The following is a 19371-nucleotide window of genomic DNA, read 5'->3' on the forward strand; positions in this document are numbered from 1 at the left end:
ACAGTAGACGTTCTGACTCGTCATAGCGGGCGCAGCCCAGGTGAAACTAATCACATAAATAATGTTTCTGTTCCATTGGAGGGTCCCAGTAAGCCCCTGGCAGTGAGTCAGCATGGACAATATCAGAACCCTGGAACTGGCACACCTGAAAGAGATGCAGTCATTATTAATGTCATTAGTTACACCGGTGCCTTCCCTGCTGAGACATGTCAAAATATCAGATCCGTCTTTGAGTAGACATTTTGAATTTTCACACACAGGCATTATTAATAACACTCATGACAGCTGCATGCCATTCCAGTTTCAGAGCTGGGCTATTGTGCATGTTGGCTCTCTGTCATGATGTACTGGCATGGTTAAATGAAATGAGGATATTAATTATGTTATTAGTTACCTGTTATGACCACAGCAAGAACGCCGTGTATCATTTTAAACTTGTTTCAGGGCGGATTTTACCTTTAGAGTTGTTGTAATCAATATTTGTACATAAACACTGGCTCAAATGACTATGTGTAATGTGAAAGGGGTCACTTGTGGTGACAAGCCCACAACTAATTATGCAGTTCCCCTAGATTTTTGGCATCTTTTAGCCCATTCTTTGTGTTTTATGGGCTGCAACTTTACTGTTTTGGTTCAGTCTCACTGCTCTCACCAGCATCATGTCCACCCACAGGAGGCTGTTTTCAATGAAAGGGTCTGATGAAGCCTCTGTACACCACCTGCCCAGCACCGAATGGCAGACAGACAAAGTTAGCAAGTAGCTGGTGAACATAGTGGAGCATTTTGCAGAACATGTAGATTAATGCATGTGTGTTATTCAGATTTTTGAAAGGGCATGATTTAAAAAAGAATGTTTGGGGGCCCTGTAGGCCTTTGCTGCATGTGATCCCCTCTCTCTCCTGTCTACCTTCAGCTGACCTATTAATAAAGGGTAAAAAAAAAAAAAAAGCCCCCCCCCCCAAAAGAAATATGAGAAGAAAATAAGAATGTTTTAAACAAATGTCTGTATTTAACACTATCTGTGTTCTTTCAAATATTTGCAATGTTTTAAATAAATAATTTGCTATTTTGCAATAATTGGCTCTCTGTGGATTGACTAGCAGTAGTGTAAGATCTAAGTGAAGGATTACAGTGCTGTATGGTTAATAAAGGATTTTACTCTATAATTACAGTGACACTTACTGTGAAAGTAAAATGCGGTTATGGTGCTGTAAATTTGAATTACAGTAACTATTAAGTACCGTTACTGTGAAAACACTTGGAAATGTCTAACAATGCAGCTCCAAATGGCAGACAGACAAAGTTAGCATATAGCTGGTGAACAGAGTCAATGGAAAGCAAAACAGAGCTAAAAGGAAAGAAGATATTAGACTGACAATCAGATTCAATCAAATTATGTATATTGAAATGTATATTTGCTTTATTTTTGAGAGTGCCCTTAATGGATACTATTGTCTGGCCACAATTGGAAAAAAGTAAACAATGCTGAGACAGCTTGAGAATCTCAGTAAACAAATGATAAACATTTAATACTAAAGCTTTTTTGTTTGATAAATTTAATCTCCAACAAATGTCCGTGAAGTTGCAGTTTGCGTGACGTCGTTTTTTTCCAACTGACTGCAAAACCATTATAGTGAAGCACAAGTGTAGGACTACCACTTGCAGCGGGTTGGAAACCAAAGGTCCACTAATTAGCACTCTGTCAGGTAGAGGGGAAGAACTCATCAGCACAGTCCCCTGCTGAGGAGATGTGTTGGAATGAAAACCTGCAGATTTTTGGCTCTCCATGGCATATGGTTTGCCACTGCTGTTGCAGTACATATCACTGTGTGGTATCTGTCTGTAATGGGCTTTGTCCCAATGCTCACCCTCAATTCAAAGTCACCTTGGCTTTGGAGTGGCACCCTATAAAAAGCACTGTGGACGTTCTTAAACAGCATCTCCTTAGAGTTTGGTGGGCTAAATAGTAACCCTTTTCCCAGAGCTGTGGAAAACATAGCTGCAGCGTATAAAAGGAATTATAGTTTGATTGCATTATATTATCAGTGTGGTCTCAGTGCATACTCGCTGACTCACCTAAACAGAATGATCTGTTGTAAAGTTTACATGCTGAGGTGCCTTGTAGCTTACCTTGTAGAGCTGGTGACACATGTACCAAGGCTGAGCCTGTGCTGCAGCAGCTATGGGTTCCCTTTGCTGCGTGTTTCCCATTTTTTCTTTAAATAATAATATAGAACTGCCATCATTACACAATTATTTCTAACATTTTGTCCATATAACGACAAAACAGTTTTAAGAAGTGTTGTCACAGTAATTTTGCAGAAACGAGAGTGAGTGAGAAGTAAGTGTTGAATTTGGTCTTTATTTAGGGCTTAAAATATACACGAAATGTTGCTCTCGTTAAGCAATATGCATGAGACTGTAATTAGAATTTGTCTTATGTGCAGCTTCATTGCAGGGATATTTTTCTATCCAGTAGAACCACTTCAGCTAACCAAAGAGCCATGCAAGATTTAGCATGATTTCTTATGGGACAGCTTCTTCACTCATCTTCTGTTCATCTGCGTAATTTTCAGCCAGCAGTGTAGTGTCCATTCTGTATAACTGTGGATGTCTTGAGATAAGAATCTCATTTTCATGAGAAAAAAACCCCATTAGTTATAAAGAGAGAGCTTTAACTTTACAGGAAGATACTCTGAAAAGTTTTACTTTTTTTCTTGCATTGCTGTATCTTTTGTATTACGCTGTGCAAAGGTCTGTTGGACATGTACAGGAGAGGAACTGCAGTGATGTCACTTCCAATCAATGCTCACTGCTTTTTTTAGTGCATTCTGGATTTACTCAGTTGGACATCTAGTGCATTGGAGCGATTTTGGAAAATAGCTGACTCTCTGGGCAGTTCACCTACTGAACTGAACAATGGACCACTTTACTTCTTGTATGTACTGTAGTTTCACTGGGGCTGTTTCTTCAAAGTAGTCCTTCATAGTGAGAGCTGCACATAATTCAATGCAACCAAGACAGACTGTATCTGCTTCCATAGATACCAAAAGGATTAGGTGAGTTAACTTGAGATTTGAGGGGTCTGAATTACAGATCACATTCATTTTAATGTTACACGACAAACATTTACTTCCCTGTTTCCCCCCACGGACAGTCATTAGAAATTCATGCTGTGCAGCCAGTTTATTTTTTATTCTCGTAAATATACCAAATATATATATGTGTGTGTGTGTGTGTGTGTGTCTCTCTCTGTGTGTGTGTGTGTGTGTGTGTGTGTGTGTGTGTGTGTGTGTGTGTGTGTGTGTGTGTGTGTGTGTGTGTGTGTAAAACATGGATAACTATGTCTAAAATAATGCACAAGACATCCACAAGACATTGTGAATATTTTCATTTGATGGAGTCTCAGGATTTGAATATTTAACTCTGTAAATATTATATAGTAGCTTCAAGGAAAAGTTGGAACAAGCCATTACAGAATATATATATGACACTTTCAGACAGTGGGGAATAAAGTTATTTTTCCAACCTTAAGGGGGAAATTCACAGTGTGTGTTTACTGGGAGTTCCACTGCATACAGTATGTGAAAGTAAAAGTTGTAGAAAGCCTTGTGCAGCTCTAGAGGGAGCTGTATGAAGTCTGATAAATTGCCTCAAGTGATGTCACTTAAGTCAGACCACATATTTAAAAAAAATAAAAAATAAGAACTGGGGTTGCAGAGTTGGAAAGAAGTTATTTTACTAGCATTACTCCCACATTTCCGAACTAAACTGTCAGCAGTTGATCTGCACTGTGGGTAATGTAAAAAACAACTTTTTACTAATAAGAAGAATGCATGGAGTAAAAAATGCAATTTATCTGGTTCTGCTCCATCAATTTTGATCTTTTTTTAATTGCCCAGCACGGACCTGACAATGTTCATTGAGTACAATGCTGAATTAGTAAAGTAAGTAAGTAGTAACTTGACTTAAGGGGAGCTAAAAGTGACAAAGTAGAATATAAGGGGGTAAAATTATGCTGTGATATAAATACTGTTGCAAAGGCAAGGATGAGGGTCAGTCTCCTCACAAGATTAAGTTGCTGTGTTGAAATAACATTATATTTCACATTTATATACAGCCAGATGGGGAAGCACCAAGGGTGAGGAGGGAGGAAAGAAATGGGACACAGCACCATTTGCATTTCAGCAAGAAATGCAGTGGTGGTAGTAGGGAGTGGAGGCAAACCAGAGTCAGCTGCAGTGCAGGTAATTCCGAATGTGTGAACCATGCGCAGTTAGGGATGAATAAAAGAAGGTGGTTCAGGTAGTGTGCAGGGCTAGCCCTCACTGGCTAGAGCCTGTATCAAAATGGAAGTCTTATACCTGAGATCTGAAATAGACTGCTTCAGTGTGAGAAACATAAACAGGTCAAACCAAGCATATACTCCCCCATAACAAGTACCCGACTCTCCCTCACTGCATCTCAGTGTCTGCTCTATCTTCTAACATCTAGAGCATTGAATAAAGCACACATCAGTACAATAATCCCTCCCCATGACCTGTATGACAATATCAAGAGGTCACCGGGCTGAGAAACAGGTGCCATTCTCTCATTGTGCCCACAGAGCACGAGCCGAGGCTTCTGTCACTGCTGAGTGCTGCTGCATGAGCGGGCTGCAGACAACGGCCTTGGAGAGGCACTGGGGAGAGAGTGCACCATTCAACTGAATCAACAGGGCCATCAATGTAATGAGAGCCGATCGGTCCTGGGAAAAGAAAAGCAAGGAGCGAAAAGAGGGAGAAAGGGAGAGAGGGAGTGGGTGAGATGGAGGAAAGAAGGGGGGAGGAGGGGGCGTAATGGGGATAGTAGAGAGAGAGGGTGGATGGCGGAGGGCTGTGGGGCAGAGAGAAAGAGAAAGTGGGAGGGAAGCAGATAGAGAATATAGCATGGGAGGAAAAGGAAAAGTTGCTGATAGATGGTAAATGGACTAAGGGCTATGGCAAAAACTGGGGAATGGTGGGAAATGCTTGAGGGGAGACAGTGGCTCTGCAAAAAAACATTTATATTTCCACCACAGTGCTTACATATGAAAACATCAGAGGCTGAATAGCACAAAGGAGGCCGACTGCTGGGCACTCAAGACTTTGGCACTCAAACTGTCAAGAAAAAAACACATCACACAAAAGGGCAGGGAGACTAAAGGATGACAAGATAGCGGGGCACAGAAAAAAGAGAGGCAGTTAGCAAAAGAAAGAATTTACCTTAATTTTCTTTGTACCGCAACTAGGAACAATATTGATCAGTGAGGACATGTCTAATTTTAAAATGTTGTTCATGGCTGGGGCCTGATATTTAATTAAACTGCCATTTCCATGATTTAGTCCATTAGCTTCTCATTCCCATAACGCCATCAGCTCTGTCATTTCCACAGCAGTGACAACCTGGGCTATTGTTTGCGATCAGAGAAGCTGAACTTCCAAGAGGTCATTACTCATTTCTGGCATTCGTCTCGGCTCCGGAAGAGAAAGTCATAAATTATTTCCCTCACACATAATCCCTGTGCCAAAGCTGGGTGTCAATCACTTCAGGAGTCACTCCCGGCCCCCTCACGTCAGTTCCGTCACGTCCGGCCCGGCGGATCATCTATCAGTGGGCGATCGTCCGTTTGGACGGGTACCCTCTGTTATTACCCTCACGTCCTGGGCCTCCAGCTGAATTACAATTGTAGAGTCAGTGAAGAGCCAGGAAGCTGAAAGGGCTGAGCCCGGGTAACGAGCTCTGGGGTGGGTAATTAATGCCTCCATTTCCCCCGTTGGTATTGTCAGGGGGGAGGTGGCATTGATCAGAGCGAGATCAGGCCTGAGGGAAGTGGGCGACAGGCCGAGGGCACCACAGGGGGGATTAAGTCAAAATGTGGAACAGAAAATAGGGATGGACGGACGGATGGATGGAGAGGTGAAAGAAAAGGAGAAAAAGAAGAGAAGGGAGGGTGGGGGGGCTTCAAGCCTGGCAAAGTCGTTCCTCTTGAGATGGGTCTTCCGCTGGGGCTGGCTACTCTGTCAAAAAGCCTGCAGCGCTGACTGACACTTCAAACCAGTAAAAAACACACTGTAGTTTTGTACTCTTCTATCAGAATTGTAAAGCAGAGACATCCAGAGGGAAAATGATGTGGAATCCAAAGCTGCAGCTCATACAGTAGATGCTGTAGATACCATACTTGTCAATAATTTATAAATATGACAACTAACACCACCCATGATTCAAGAAATAAGGTTATAGAGGCAAAGAACGCATATCAGCCACTGTGCAAGGTCAGTCAAAAGAAAAACACAACACCCTGTAATGGTGCGTCACCTAAACAAATGTAAGTGCTCACATAACCAGAACTGAACTGCCACTAAAATAGCAAGAAGTCGGGAAAAAGCCAATTGATACTGTGAAACAACAGAATACGCAATTCACTTTTCTCTACCCCGAGGGACTTAGTCACCACGTATTAAAGAACGCAGTGCAATATAAAAAAAAAGAAGCCAGGAGCCACATGGGAGTAAGTGGAGTGACCGTGGCAGCCACCATCGCTCTTACTGCGACATCTTTAGCTGTAGTCTCCCTGACCCTGTCTCTGTTTGCCTGGGAGGCAAGGCCTGGCACTGTTGACGATAAAACAAACAGACAGGCCCCATTTATACAGTCAGGTGTCATGACAAGGGATAAACAGCCGACCGCTTCAGGCCTCTTGAGGCACAGTCTGCACTAATAGAAGGGGGCTATCATCATCCTCATCCTCACCATCACCCTCATGATCATTATCATCAAGAACAGCAATAGTGGTGTTGGCAGAAGCTCCTAGGTGCCTGCTGGGAAACGGACGAGTACTGACTCAGATTGAACAGAACTCAAGGGCTGCTCTGTTTACTTTGTCGGGCTGTATTCATTCGTGTCAGTGAATTAATCGAGTCAAAAAAAAAGCAATTGCCAAAAACATTGCTGGGGAAGAGGGGGTGTGAAGAAAAAAAAAAAAAAAAAGAACAGTCTCGAGTAGAGCGAGGCGGCTGTGGCAAGCACGCGGCGGGAATGACAAGAGTGTGGCTGTCATCGCGAGGGATGAAAAACAGCACCTCTCAAACGAGGCGAGGCAGCGGCTGCCTCTTGCGCCAGCGAGGAAGGGGATGCGCGGGGACCACAAACGCAATTATCTTCACGCCAGCTTTGTTGTTTGTCAGAACTGGCACGCATTTAAGGACTTGGGTGTACTGATTATATGACACCCGGAGAGCCTTCGGGGTGGACAAGAGGCAGCCGGCAGGGAGTCATTACCCAAGCCAAATAGACTTCTCATTTATTTTTCCGTCGGGGTAAAGCATCAACAGGAATAAACAATGGCTGATAGATACTCAATCACCAAAGGCGTGCACCCTTGCACTGGGTGTTTTTCCTTTTGAAGATCCAATTACAAAGTCCTAGCATCAAATCATGGGAAATAACAGCTCATATGTGGTGTATGAATCCAAAAAAGGTTGTCGGGGCACCCTTAGGACTGTGTTCAGATACGAGTTGGTGTCTGGGAGTGAAATCACATATGACCACCTGACAGATGGCATAATGTGGGCACAGGGGTTATTTTCTGACAGTGTGAAAATCATGGTGCTGGCACCTTTCAATATCGCCAGCTGGTCTTTTTCATAGCATTCCGTCTAATTTAGGCAGAAAAAAAGAAAGCTATTTTCTTCATTTTGTCATGCTTCCCCAGAGTGTCACCATCTTGCCCTGAGTGTAAAGCTTTGTGAAAATATTCTGAAAGCTGGTACTTAATAGCAGCTATTCTGAAAATACCTGTTGACAACCTGCAATCTCCTTGCCAGACATAGACGATCGTCCACACTGGCGGCACACAGCGTACAGTCTGCTGGTCCAATGCCAAGGTCACACACACACAGAGAGAGACGGGATGGGTGAGTCCAAACACGGTGAAAAACCGCGGGTGAGGTGTTTCCTCTATACATGACTAGACAGGCCACAGGGACAGACGCAAACAGCCACACCAGCAACTTCGGGTTTATAAATTTAAAGCTATAAACTACATCATATCCCCAAAATATGAGCCACTTAAGAGTTCAGTATGACTTCTGAGCATGTCTACACCTGTTACAAGCTCAAAGGCGGGGTGAGACTCAATGAATCACACAAAAGAGGATAACAGCCTCTCTTCAGAGCATCCATGGTGTTGCACTTCCACTTACATACATACAAGACTAACTAATTAGGTAAGTCTCCACTGATATACTAGCTGAGGCTTTGTCTTCAAGCCTCTAACCAAAGCGTCTTTATATCTTTCTTTGCTCTGATTGGTTGTTTACGTCCAGGTCCGGTGGATTCATGCAAATGCCATTAGGAGCACAAAGAGGAGCCAGAGGAACCAGATTCGCTCACAGATTATCTGTCTCCTGTATTATTGTCTGCATATAGTTTTTTTGTTACCGACTGCAACTTTATGAATATCTATACAGAAATATTCAATATTCTCGCTGATGGTCTTGTTTATGTATGTTGTACAGTCAGTACTGACGGCCTCAGTATTAAATTGAGGCTGTTTCATAACCAGTTAAAAACTCATTCAAGCAGGTATGTTTACCATGTTCACCATCTTAGTTTTGCATGGTAACACTTGCTAATTGGTACTAAGCCCAAAGTGCAGCTGAGGCTCATGTCATTAATATTTGCAGATATGTGGTAGCAAACCAAAGACTGCAAAAGTTAAAGATGAAAATAGAGAGCTTGAAGAAAAAGCTTAAATGTCACCTGAAAACAGTGACAGTGCAACTTCAGATTTGGAAAAGTTACAAAAACTTTAATTCCAAATTCGGCTCCACTTGAAGCATACTGATGCCTTTAACCATAAAGTTCTCTAGGGTCCAGTGTGTAACATTTAGGAGGCTCTATTAGTAGAAGTGGAATATAATATTCATAGGTATGGTTTCATTAGTGAATATAGGAATCATGTTAGTGTTACCTTAGAAAGAGCTGTTTTTATCTACAGATGCCGTGGGCCGCCTTCCATGGGCTCATGTTGAACTGCCATTTTTCTACAGTAGCCCACATGGCACAAACCAAACAGTGGCTCTAGATAGGGGTGTTCGCACTTTATATAAGTTTCTTGGCCACCGTAGCTTTTCCTTTGTGCTCGAAAGGGGAGGGTGAAACTAGGGTGTTGCAATCTACACACAGGTCAAAAAAATTAAAATCAAGAAATGAACAAAAAGGAGAAATGAGTGCTGTATGTTGGCCCTTATTCATTGGGATTCTCAGATGCTTCTGTCCTCTTTGTTCCAAGATACAGACTAAGTGGCGAAGGTGACAGAGACTTTGCAGGGCTCTTTCAGATCACCACAAATTATAAAATTACTACGAACTTAGTTTTGTCGTGTTGTCGTATTGATTTGTCTTATTCTGAGTGCTCTACATAATTAAAGTAGATTATTATGATGTGATATCTTTAGACCAACAGCAAACTGAAGAGATGTACTGTCATCTAATCCTGGGATGTCACATTAGACATGCCATGTGTGCCAACTCATTTCCCCAACTATGCCCACTTTCAATTGATAAATGAATCATCCATCCATCTTATACAGAAGCTTATTCAGAGCGATGTGCTGGTTGCTTGTTAAATAATGTGGTACAGGAACAACAGTATTTCATCAAGCAATTATGTACTAAAATTGTAGCCTTTTATCCAGACCAGCCTTCCAGCACTATATATTAATGACATTGCTGTATGTTGGATATTTATGGTGCAGGGCCTTGCCTTTAGCCATTATTCTTACAATATAATTTATAGTCATTCAGTCCGTTTGTGAAAAAAACATTAATTTACCCCTCAACCCGGAAGAACTGTTATGGAGTTAAAAGAGTCCTCCAAGCGTTAATGCTTTTATCCAAATTTTCTCCATTATAGCATACTTCCATGGGCACATAGTCCCTCTGTCAAGTTTCTGCTTCTATTGATGGTGCAATTCCAATCACTTAATTTACCAAGAGCAGCATCGCAGACGAGAGCTGCTCATTTCCATTTATCGAAATCCCATTTCTATTCCATCTGCTAACTAGTCACCTGTGAAACTAGTTTTTAACCATGATTTGAAAGTGCACTGGCTTCGGATGTCTACCCCATCCCCTTTACTAGTGTTTATTCCCAACCATAAAAACCGCTGGAGGGGCACACACTGCCAGCGCTGGTCGTTACATTGTAAAACACCATGGCAGGGTGGCACACAACATTGCGCGTTGAGAAGCTAAGTGTGTCGAGGAGGAATTAAAGAATAAATTTCCCCTTCCAATTAAAAGACGTATTTGTGCAACGTGAGCGGAGGAAGGGAACATTATCAATGAGGGGAAGAAAACACACTGTTACAACTCAGGAGGCACAATTACTGAGGATTGTGGTATGCAATTAAATAGTGCTATTTAGACAGCCCTGCTCCCTGCTAATAAACACAGAACATATAGAGGAGACAAAACAGGCTTTAGATGTACCTCCGAATCCCAACAGCTGGGGGAACAGATGACTGAAAAGTAAACACAAACAGTGGCAAAATGACTACATCAAAGGAAGATGAGGCGACAAGACTATACATTCACATAAAGAGCCGACTCTGAGAAATGTAACTATTCACGGTCTTGAAGCCTAAAGGTAAAATCAGCACTCGTGCAAAAACACTCTTGAAAAAAGAACATCACAGGTTTTATTGTGAAAGATGTAGTTTCCCAGGGTATGATCCAAACGAAATGTATGTAGGGCAAGCACCACACTACTCCCACACTGTTATAAAGCATGTTTGAGTCATTGCGCCCCCCCCTTTTCTACGCAGCCCCTCAAAATCATACTCTGTGCGTGGAGCTCACTAGCATTGTTAAAAATGTACAATATAAAGCTTTAAGCTACAAGTCAAAATGGGTTACAGAAGAAACTTAAGTAAGTAAGTGGAAATCAATTGGTAAATGAGTCCTTTTTTTTAATGTCTCAACCCTACCTTCATTTCAGAACATCTTAAACATTGGATACTAGAACAAACTCACTAATCCTCCCTATTCTCCCCACTTGTCCCCCCCTCTGTGCTCTTGATTTTCATGACTATGCCTGATCTTTGTACTGCTGGTGCAGCATGAGCACGTCTTCCTGGGAGACCCTGGTCCAGCCCTCGCTGTGGACGTGGTACAGGTTGACCTGCCCACCGCTGTAGGCGTCACGGAATGTGGCCTGGTAGATGGCGCGGCGACCTAGCTCACAGGCCTCCTCCACAGACAGGTCGTGCTGCAGGCCACTGTCCATCACACCATAGGCGTACATGGAGCCAGAGCCCACGGCGAACAGGTCGCCGCACACCCGGTTCCCCTCAGAGTCGACATAGTACAGCCCTGAGGACAGAGGACAAAAGACAGGTCAAGAGGGTGGGAAGGCAGAGGAGGAAACAGTGTAAAGGGAGTTGTGTTCGATGCACGAGCATCCTCCGTTCTCCTGACTCAGGTGTTGAGCTTTGTCAGGAAAACTGAGATGGTGTACATCTAACACCGCAGCTCTCACACAAACAAACACACAAACTTGTAAGCGCACACACGCCATGTCCTCCAGAGAGAGGATATGAACAGCTGCAACCTCTCCAAGTGAAGTAAGGCTGGCAGATATGAACAGCTGCATCCTCTTCAAGTAAAACGAAGCCGGCCGCGGAACCTGCTGACGAGGCGCGGGCCACATCGCTGTCTGCCCAGTGGCCCTGCTCTGGGTCTTATTGATCCCTGCAAACACGCCAAAAATTAACTATCGATCCGCAACCCGAGCTGTGCAGGTAACTGCACCTCGCACCTCAAGGAGGACAAAAAAACAACAGCGCGCTCACATCCTGAGAACATCAGAAGAGCACAGCACATTCATATCCTTCCACCCATACACTTGCTCCTACGCAGACATTTTCTTCAGCTCCTCACATACGCACAGTTGAATGACACATGAAGGCGCGAGCTCACCCCACAACGAACTGGCCATACGTGTAATCCCACATGCACTGTAGACCCACAATGCTCTGGCGGACCTGTGAGGGACAGTTTGCTCTACACCACGCTACGTGGACACATGCGAGACATTTTGTTCCGCGCCATGACACACTCGCTAGGCCTGATCCCACAATGACGTGGAACGGGTGACTAGCACCAGCCTGCGAGCTCGCCCACAGCCAGCCTGCAGATGGTAAAAAGACAGCCTGCAAAAAGGCATGTTTTTCATAGCGCTTCACAAAGCGAAACCTGTGAAAATGATACTCACACAGAGATACGCAGGGACACATGCATATAAAATTACCTAATATCCACCTCTATCGCTCATCTCCCACATTAAAAAACACTTCAAAATGCCCCCAGAATGCACATCCTCGCTTGCAAAGTTCCTCTGCTAAACTAGTGACAGTCTATTAGGGGTAGAGAGCCACTTGCTTTTCTGAAGGAAAAAAAAGGAGGGGGTTACCATTGCTTTCAACTGGCAAATTGCAGCTTCCTCAGCCTGTCGTTAGCTTGCCATGATAATCATCCAGTGCCTGCCTATGCACGGGGGTAATTTGCCATTCTGAGACCTGCCTGTTCCTCTTGAAAACTGTAAGGGACTCGTTAAAAACATAATAGGCAGGGAGAGAGAGTTGTAAAGGCAGCCTCTTGTGTTGAGTAGCACAGTTGACGGAGGTGGATGAGGACTCTTTAGGAGGTCCAAGTATAGAAGCAGAGCGGCAACCAAAAAACACTTCCCACATCCATTCCTTTCCAAACACACCTGGGGTCTTTGTAGAGCCCAATGCGATAACGCTTAACGGTCTCTGCACCTCAAACACTGACGCAGAAAAGCATGAAGGTGGAGACGAGTGCTCAGAAAACCAAAAAGGGGGAGTGAAATTCATGAGGCCCTACTTAAAGCGAAAGCAGGAGCACGCTGCCTGGATGGTGGAGCATTGCAGCAGTGGTAAGCCAAGTGAGGCTCCTTCCACTCCATCGATCAAATGACAGGTGCCTAAAGAGCCTTTTTTTAAACAGCAGGCTGTGTTTTTAGGTGGTGGGTGAGGAGCACAGATCGATGGGTGGGTGGCTAGCATCAAACGGGTCAGCGTCTGTCCGTCATCTGTCCTTCCCACTGGACCACGAGTAAAAAGAGAGCAGCAGATGAACGGGGGGGGGGGAACACACACTATTACATCACTCTCTTGGGAGTGGCTGTAAAACTGGCTGCCACATGGGTCTTCTCTGACAAGGTCTTGTATCATACACTTTCTTCTTTTTTTGTCATGGGGGCTATATCCAATATCAGTTTACTGGCAAAACCCTTTCTGTCTCTGAAGTGAGGGTGCTATGCGGAGTATAGTTGCTTTTCTCTGTCGAAAGCAAAGCCACTATCGAGTGATCAAGCTTTAACTATGCACTGATGAAGTGTCATAACATTTAATTTTATTACATTGAGCCATATTTGACAAGCTCCTCAACATAGCTTTTATTTGATTTATTTTTCATGCAGCTTAAGACACTCCATCAGGGGAATAAGTGCTCTTGACATGATTGTAGCCGGCTAATGAGCTTCCCGCCTAATCGCGATTGATTTAATTTACATGACATTTACCTCTCCATTCAATCATTGGCATTGTGGGGGCCATGGCAAAGCTCCCACACCTATTGAACTTATACAGGGATCATTATTTCCCCAATTGATTGCCCGGGATTTAACATGTGTCATTTACGTTTGTTGGTATACCGGTGGGCCGTCATTGTTCACACAGCCAGCTCCGCTTTCCAGACAAAGCCAGCATCGATCTCAGCGGGTGTACGGGCATTATGCATGCGACCCAATTGTCCGGGGCTTAGACCCAACGTCCATCATCCCGCCACGCTCTTGCTGGCCCGTAGTCCCAGCCTCATCGATTTCCCATTACTGTGTCACTGTGGCGGCCTCTTTAAGCACACCTTCTGTGATGTACGGCCTCACACTGCGTGGCATCCGTAAGCCACAGCTTAAATATACAAAGAGGGGCAGAGTATAAGAGAGGTTACAGTACCATCTAGTGGGGAACTCTGGGAACTACACGTGTGTTTCTACTTTCCTAAAACAGCACAAATAACCAAAGAACTAACTAATCAAAGAAAAACAAAGAACTCCACTTCTGTGCATAAAAGTGACATGAAAAGCTGGAGGATTAAATCATTTAACAGTAATTAGGTTGTTTCATTTCAAGAACAAATAAATGCTCCTGTTCAACCTCACTTTTTGATGGAATGAATGCGATCTAAATGATTTGCTCAGGACTAAAGCCTGTGTCAGGTCTGTCATCATTAGCAGACTGCCAAACAAAAATGACATGTGATCCGTGTAACTAAATAAGTGGATTATTTTGTTCATCGCATGAGCTGGAACTCGGAATTAACATGCCAAAACATGACTCCCTGCACACAAAAACAGTGTAAATCACATACAAACAGTGGGGAACAAATGTTTGCTTGAGTACGTTTGAGTGTGTCACTCAGACTTACTTGATTTATTTTTTAAAGAAATCCGCAGTGTAACATCCCTGGTCTGCTAGTGAGCTGGCAATAACAGCGAAAGAAACTAAACTGACTCACAAATATAAAAACATTCTGAAAAGTGTACCAGACAAATTCCAAATTGCTTGAAGCTGGAGTAAAAACAGCAGACCCCAAAATAAAGTAAAATAACTCACAGCATAGGCCTAAGAAAAATTAAGAAAAAATGGCAAAAATATGAGTATCTGCTGCTTTTTACTGTTTAATGTCATTGTAAACTGAATATCAGACACAAGACATTTGAAGAGGACAGCTTGGCACTTTTCACTGTTTTCTAAAGTTTTTTATTGACCAAACAATGAATTGAAGGGGGTAATGCAGATTAATTGATTATAAAAATAATTATTAGCTGCAGCTCTAAAAATAATGAATTTAAATTTTTTTCTAGACAAAAGGGTCACTTTTACTTTTGGATATTTCACTTATCTAAACTCTGATATTACATATAATGACACTGCAAACCCCACCAAAGTACATACGATCCTGAATAGATAAACAGAAAACTATCAAATAAATTCAATTTGGAAAAATGCTGCTAAATGAAATTTATCAGACAAAATTTGATAAATGTATTATATATTAAAATCACCATATACATGATTATATTATTTAAAGTTGAAATCCAATTCTGGATCAATAGATAAATACAGATATAGGCCACACGTGCATGTTGTGTACAGTTGTTGTATTTACCTGGGCCTCTCTTGTCCCAGCCACACACCATGGTTCCCATGCTGAGTCCCATGCCCTTGTACTGGTACACCATGTTAGCGAGAAGCTTGGAGGCTGCTGCCACCGAGATGCGCTCCTTGTTGCGAAGCTCATAGATGCGGCACTGGCGGGCCAGCAGGCGCTCCCAGAAGCTACAGTCCGCAGCTCCTCCGGCCATGGTACCCAGCAGGTAGGGGTTGATCTCAATCACCTTCTTCACCGTCTGTGAGGCGATGTAGGAGCCCGCTGTGGCCCGAGAGTCCACCGCCACAATAACACCATGCTGGAACTGAGAGGGGCAACAGCAGGGGGAGTAGTGAAGCACAATACAGCAGGAAGGAACCATGTTACAACAGAGCAGTCACTGAGGAGACACAAATATGGTACAGTGTAACTGGTCCCAGCACCACTGATATACTGGTCCCAGCACCACTGATGTATGGGTCCCTTTCTTTCCTCAGGTTTAGTGCATGAATGAACGGTTTGCACAGCAGATATTTTGACTCGTCATAGCAGGAAAAACAATGGTGGACTTGACGGACCAGTAACAGTGACAGTGAACCAGCACACACAGCAGCAGGATCTCCCCTAAGTGGAAAGCAGCTATCATTACACCTGTGAGTTTCTGGCTATGACATATCAAAATGTCTGCTGTGCAAATTAACCAGTCTGGAATACAATCTCTTGTTTGTTTTTTTTTTAAACAATATATTACAATTGCTACATACAAATATAGGAGTGCAGTTTAATTATCTGTGGGGCAGAAATGTGCTGCTGCTCTACAACTGTCAGAAAAAAAGCAATTTACGGTCCAGCTTTGCCAGAAAGCTGTGGGATAAGAGGGAAGACTTTTACTCTTCCCTTTCGAAACACTCTATCACTGATATGACTGTCACAACAGCTGTATAGTGCTAGAGCAAAGACAGCAGATTTGGTCAGTCAAAGGGAGATATGTGCTAGGGAGTGTTTTCATCGACCAGCCGGACCCCCTCCAGAGCCCCCCACCCCTTCCCCAAGGATTAAGGGATAAAGTTGGCGTTATTTTATCTTTTCTTTTTATCAACAAATCCCCTCAAGAGACCAAAACCAACTGCAGGGATGTGGCTCAGTATTTACACTGCTCTGCTTGTTTGACACAGTGAGAGGAAAATGCTCCACCGGCTGTTTTCACTTTAATGAAAAGATATGTCACCCAAATGCAACAGTTTTATGAGTATTTAATAGTTTTTGGAAAACAATAGCACCGAGGCAGGGCATATAGGCTATTAGACAATCTTGTTAGTAGCATATATTCATTGTTGGTTTTGGTGTTTAAGTGATTTGTCTATATAACAAAATAACAGCATTGACCCATTCTTTAAGTGGAATGTAAAAGTCTCTGGACTCCAGTTGACGTTATTCATTTAGGAGCTCCAACTTTGTTCTTTACTCCTACGACATCCAAGGAACATTTCCACTATAGTGTTTTTGTTGTTTTTTGTAAGACAAACTTGTGCTGTGTTATTATACTCATCAGGACAGTATCAAAACTTATCAATTTTTAAATGCTGGTACCAAACATGTTTGCCAGCCTAGCTCATCACTGAATACATTAACTTACATTCTGACCTCTTATATTCTCCAGTGTGCAAATAAATTACTCTGTAATGGCATAAATTGTTCATTAAGGTTGAAAGACATTTGTCCCAAATGCAAAATGTGATTCTCAAAATGAACAATGATGTACAATACATCTCACCAACTGTGTTGTAATGCCCCAGTCCTCTCTGCCTCCATGAAGGTGATACAATTATCTAGCAGTTATTGTATAATACAAAAAGAAAGCACCTTTACTATTAGAAGCACACAAGCTGATATAACACTGTTTAAAATACAAACTGAGGTCAGCTTTATATTATTGTGTTGGGAAACAACTTAATAGCTTAAACATAAGCATAGTCAACATGTGATGGATCTAATTAAACCATGTGTGGATGCTGCACAGGTGCTGTTTACAGAACTGACATCTTGATTCCCATTCAAGGCAGAATAGCTAGCTCCAGCTACTGACTTATGACCCCTAGATCAAGGAAGTTACGGCCATTACTGTCAAACCTACACATGGTTTCTGGGGTTGCTTTTCATGCCAGAAGTGTCTAACACCTCCATAAGGTTGTGTGCACATCTGCAATGAGAAGGCGGTTTGTAGCCATGCTAGCATGCTAACGTTAGAGATGTAGCGGTGTGTTAGCTCTAAAGCACAATGTTTACCCTCTTAATGATTTATCAAACGTCTAAGCTGACAACTACATACATGGTTATAGTTTTATGTTGCCAGTTAGCTACAATAAGACACTCGTGTACTTACTTTAAATGCTAAGGTTGTGGTTCCATGCAGGAACTCTATTTTCCTCTCGACGCCGTCCTCGTCCCCGGCACACAGCGGGTTTCTAACGGAAAAACTGAGCCCGTCTCCCGGCGTAGTGTCAAATCCCGCACCGCTCTGTCCGGGTCCACATCCATACGTAGAAGGCTGACAATTATCAAATGAAAAATCCGCACAATCACTGTTCAACACACTAGCAAGAGCCATCTTTGAAACTGTATGATGAGCAAGCAACTTCCGTCGTGTAATGGGTACGAACATTTATTAAGTCATGGCGGCAGAATCACACAGCGCCCCCTGTGTTTGTGGCGGACTGCAGACGTACTGCTGCGATGTATAGGTAAATGAAAATCTGTGTAAACTGTGACCCAGGCGCAACAAACCAATATTTCAAAGTTACAGTAATATGATACTTCACTGGAGTACATGTAAATATGGAGTAAAGAGTAAAGATAAAGTCAGGCGGCTGCCAGTAGCAGAAAGAGGCTTTACACTATTTCTAATCTTTAGTCCCCTATAGGAAGCGCACATTTTTGCTTCACCCTGAAGCATCTAATTCAGTCACCCTTTTTTATCCCTCCACTATATTTGTCTTCCTCTTCATGTCTCTATAATATTCCTCTTTCAGGTCTTCTCTCTTTCTTTGACTCCATCCCTGGGCTGTGACATGGAAGAGGTCCACATTGTTTCCTGAGTAGGCGTCCCTGTGAGTGGCTCTGAACACTGCTTCTCTTGCCAAGGAGATGGCTTCTTCTTTACTCAGGCTCCACCTCAGGTCTCTATCCAGGACTCCATATGCATAGGGAGAGCCTGAGCCCACGGAAAAGATGTCCCCCTGCAATCGGGCTCCATCGCTGCACACATATATCAGCTTTGGGCCACTGCTGGGGGATGCAGAGTGTGCCATTGCAGTGACATCTTGGCTACTACAGACAGCTGAGGAGCTATCATCAGTAGTAGAGGATAAGTCTTCTGACATCTTTGTACAGTCAGTGTTACCTGCATCCTTATCCCAGCCACACAGTGTAAGAGCCACACACACTTCAGTCCCTTTAAAGGGGTGCAGCATAAAGGAGAGGAGCTTTGCAGTGCCACGTATTGAAAGGCAACGTCTGTGTCGCAGTTGGTAGAGTCTGATCTCTCGGGTCAGAATTCGCTCCCACAGCATGCAGTCTGCACCGCTACCAGAGGAGGTGACCACTAAATGGGAGTGAATAGGGGTGATCTTATGAACCTCTGGACAGGCAACAAGCCCCCCAGCACTGGCACGTGTGTCTGCAGCTGCAATGACCCCACCTTGGAAGATGAAACCCAAGGTTGTTGTTCCATGGGACAGAGGGAAAGGCCTGCGGACCGTCACTGACTGGTTGGCTGGAGAATATGGGAATAAAGATCTGTTGTTGGAAGGCGCAGGGTTTGGCAAAGTTGGTATGAAGAAATGCAGTGGGATCCCACTGTTTCTCCTGGATTTCTTTAGTCTCCTCAATCCGAAGTTGTAATAGTCAGTCATATGAAAAGATGTGGCTGTATCTTCGAAATGAAAGGCAGAAAACCACTTGTGATGCACTGGAGTGTCTTTGAAGCCACAAATCTCTTCCAAAGCCATAACGGTGTAGGTGAAGCAGATACAGATAGATTCCTTGATCAGAAAATCAAAGTGTCTTTCCCAGAGAGTAAACCTCAAACACAGGCTAAACCAGAGTCCATCT

General features: G+C 43.3%; 2 protein-coding genes across 2 annotated transcripts; both read right to left on the minus strand.

Moving 5' to 3' along the window:
* Window positions 1-10701: 10701 nt before the first annotated feature.
* Window positions 10702-17898, minus strand: psmb5 (proteasome 20S subunit beta 5). Its single transcript, XM_051404655.1, has 3 exons — window positions 17645-17898; window positions 15280-15586; window positions 10702-11397 (listed from the first exon to the last, which is right to left on the minus strand). Exons 1-3 carry the CDS (start codon window positions 17867-17869, stop codon window positions 11114-11116), a joined length of 816 nt encoding a protein of 271 aa, XP_051260615.1. The 5' UTR covers window positions 17870-17898; the 3' UTR covers window positions 10702-11113.
* A 335-nt stretch (window positions 17899-18233) lies between these two features.
* Window positions 18234-19172, minus strand: psmb11a (proteasome 20S subunit beta 11a). The gene has a single exon (XM_051409369.1). It carries the CDS (start codon window positions 19170-19172, stop codon window positions 18234-18236), a length of 939 nt encoding a protein of 312 aa, XP_051265329.1.
* Window positions 19173-19371: the final 199 nt, after the last annotated feature.

The sequence above is a fragment of the Dicentrarchus labrax genome, unplaced genomic scaffold, assembly GCF_905237075.1.
Source record: "Dicentrarchus labrax unplaced genomic scaffold, dlabrax2021, whole genome shotgun sequence".
Taxonomy (NCBI): Eukaryota; Metazoa; Chordata; class Actinopteri; family Moronidae; genus Dicentrarchus; species Dicentrarchus labrax.